Source organism: Chaetura pelagica, unplaced genomic scaffold (assembly GCF_000747805.2).
Source record: "Chaetura pelagica isolate M959 unplaced genomic scaffold, ChaPel_1.0 scaffold46, whole genome shotgun sequence".
Lineage (NCBI taxonomy): Eukaryota > Metazoa > Chordata > Aves > Apodiformes > Apodidae > Chaetura > Chaetura pelagica.
Genome location: NW_009954102.1, coordinates 2907177 through 2909945, shown reverse-complemented (window position 1 = coordinate 2909945; position 2769 = coordinate 2907177). Strand labels below are relative to the sequence as shown.

Sequence of the window (2769 nt, the reverse complement as noted above, 5' to 3'; positions counted from 1 at the left end):
CCACACTATTTCTGTGTATCTTTTAAAAATGAAAATGACATTGGCACAACAGCCAGGCTATGTCCTCTTTTTATCCTCCCCCACTTTTTCACCCGGGATCGCTTCTCAGCCCCTGGTGTGGGCAGCAGGGCCAAACCAACCCCTGCTTGGTGCAAGGCAGCAGAGCTGAGCAACCAGCTCCTCCTCAGCACTTTGCACCCCACCATCCACAATCCCCACACAGCAGAGCCATGTGCTGCTGGGTGATGAGAGCCAGCTCCCTGTCCTCCCTGCCTGTGTGGAGACCCAAACACAGGCACACACACACGTACCCACACAGCCCCAGGTGACACATATGCTGCTGCACACACCAGGCACACACACCTGCACCAACTGACACACACACACAGGCTACACAGACCCAAGAAGCAAATCCTGCCTGGCTGTGCTGGGGGCTGGGGAGGGAGATGTGAAATCCCACAGCCCACCCTCCCAACAGCACCGTGTCTATCAAGGCGGACGAGCGCTGCCTTTCCCATCTGTTCTCCATTGCAGCTTCATCTAAACCCTTCTGGGCTTTCTTGAATTTCCATCAGCCCAGCCCAGCCCAGCTGCAGGCCCTTCCCAAGCTGCCCCAGCCCCGCAAGGAGTTCCTGCCCCAGACCCTTCCCTGCTCCAAGGATGGGCTCCCTTTTCTCCCAGTACAAACCTTTGGAGCATAATTTCACATTGGCAAAGGGCCACCTTCTACCAGCCCCCTTCCAAAACCAAATTAACACGCTGCTGCAGCAGCAGAAATTGGAGAGGAAAGGCTGCAGTTTTATTTTACAACTCAATTAGCAAGTTTATACAGAAAAAACACCCATAGAACCAAGGGAAACTCTACATCTGTTCAGCTCCACCAGCAAACGGGCTTGTTCCTCTTGAGGGAACCCCCCATTGCTGTGGGTACAATGATGTGCTCCTGCCCACGGTGGCCCCCAGCTACCATGGTGACACTGAGTCTGACCCTGCTCACTTGCTCCATCTCTCTTTGCTTTTCCACTTACAAATCCTCTGGATACCCCCAGCGTGGACTGAAAAACACAGTTCTGAGCCCGTCTCGCCAGTCACAGTGTTCACTGACTATTAAATGAACCAGAAGTCTGACATAACCTCAGGTGAAGATAAAGGACCACATTTGCCCCTAATTTTTCCCTAAGAACCTGTCCTGAATGACATGAAGCCAATGCCTGTGTGCCCAGGAGGGGTCCTGACTCCCATACTTAACAGCTCACACTGTGTCCCACCACAGTCTCTCTCTTCCTTCACCAATAGGTCCTTCTGGGAGGGTTTTTGGAAAGAAGTGGGCAGTCAGCTCACTAAGCCTGTTTGTTGGGTATTTTTACTGGAAACATTTTTGGGGTGCTGATTCCTTCAGAATCAGGAAGGAACTGTTCCTGTCTGGCTGACACTTGGGCTTGTCCCCTCTGTTGTAGACTCCTTCTCTCACCTCCCTCTCTTGGTCCCCAGCACTGCCCTGCTTGTCCTACATTGTGCTGATTTGGGACCTTTGCATAATGAAGCACTGATAAATTTCCATGCATGGAGCTGAGAGGTGGACTCTCCTACTGCAGCTGCATCCTCTTTGGGAACTGCAGGCAAGGTACTACCCTGGGATTCTGGCCTGCCAGTGAGGGACTGCCCTACAGATGCTCTTCACCAAAGGAAAGAAGGAGGTATTTGATTTAACCAGAACCCACCAGCTGTGGAAGTCCACTTCTCAAAGGAGGAAACTGAGGCAGAAAGGAAATCCTCAAGCGATAACCATGTACCTGGTGTCACAGTCATGTTCCCACCTTTCCTGTCATCAGCACTTTGTGATGGAATAAAATTAAATTGCAGTGACAAAACCACTCCATGCTTCAAAACTGGAGGTGCTTGTGGCTGTTCCCATTAGCTAAGCCAGGGAGGCTCAAGCAATTTGCAAGTCTTGAGCAAGTTCAGAGCAGTAAGAATATTGGTGCTAGTCATTATTTGGAAGAATATCTTTTCATGTAGTGACCATATAAGAAGCCTCTTGTGGCTTCACTTAACAAATGCCTTCTAGTGAGATAGCTACAAGTGACAGCAAGGCTAGCTCAGCAAGTAACCAAGCAACAGTGTCATTTTCTTCCCAAATCTTTCAGCAGCTCCTTCCAAAACTTAATCTAAGCTGAATTCTTCCTGATTGTCTGCAAGAGGAAAGCCAAGGAAGATAAGACAAACCAAGGTACAAAGTCCATGCACGAAAGATGAGATAGATGGATTCAAAGACCCCACAGGGCTGCTTTCCTTCAGGCCCAGAGACCTTAAGTCACCACAATCTGGATGTTTAAAACTCTGCTTGTTTCACATCCCTTTCTATCTGAACATTATACTCCTAACTAGGAGATTGGAAACTTACAGAAATGCTTTGCTGAGAGTTCAGTCCTTATGGAATCATAAAAGCTTCTTGGATTAGACTTTCCATTCCCCCCAGGGTAAACTGTCCTGTGCAGCATCTGGTCCACAGGGCTTGGCATAAGCCACCTGAAGATAGCAAGTCAAAACACAGTTGAGTGCTCAGTCAATTGAAAAACAAACAAACAAGCCCAATTGCTTTCTGAAAAGTGCAGAGTCAGCAGGTAATTTGCCAACGCCCCAAGCCACAGATTCCAAATTGGGGTGATGATCCACCCTAAGTGTCCTTATGGTGGTAGTCTGGACTAGCATCTGATCAGGAGGGGTGGGATTCACCTTGCTTCTTTTTGGCTTCTTTCTCAGTCTAAC

The 2769-nt window shown here is 49.0% G+C and overlaps 1 protein-coding gene across 1 annotated transcript in view; it reads right to left on the bottom strand.

The window, feature by feature from the left end:
• Positions 1 to 1809, bottom strand: part of GDF7 (growth differentiation factor 7) — an 11943-nt gene extending 10134 nt beyond the window's left edge. The window contains exon 1 of the mRNA XM_010002407.1: positions 1794 to 1809. Within this exon, the coding sequence (XP_010000709.1) occupies positions 1794 to 1809 (16 nt within the window). The remainder of the gene's footprint in view (positions 1 to 1793) is intronic.
• Between the last annotated feature and the right edge of the window lie 960 nt (positions 1810 to 2769).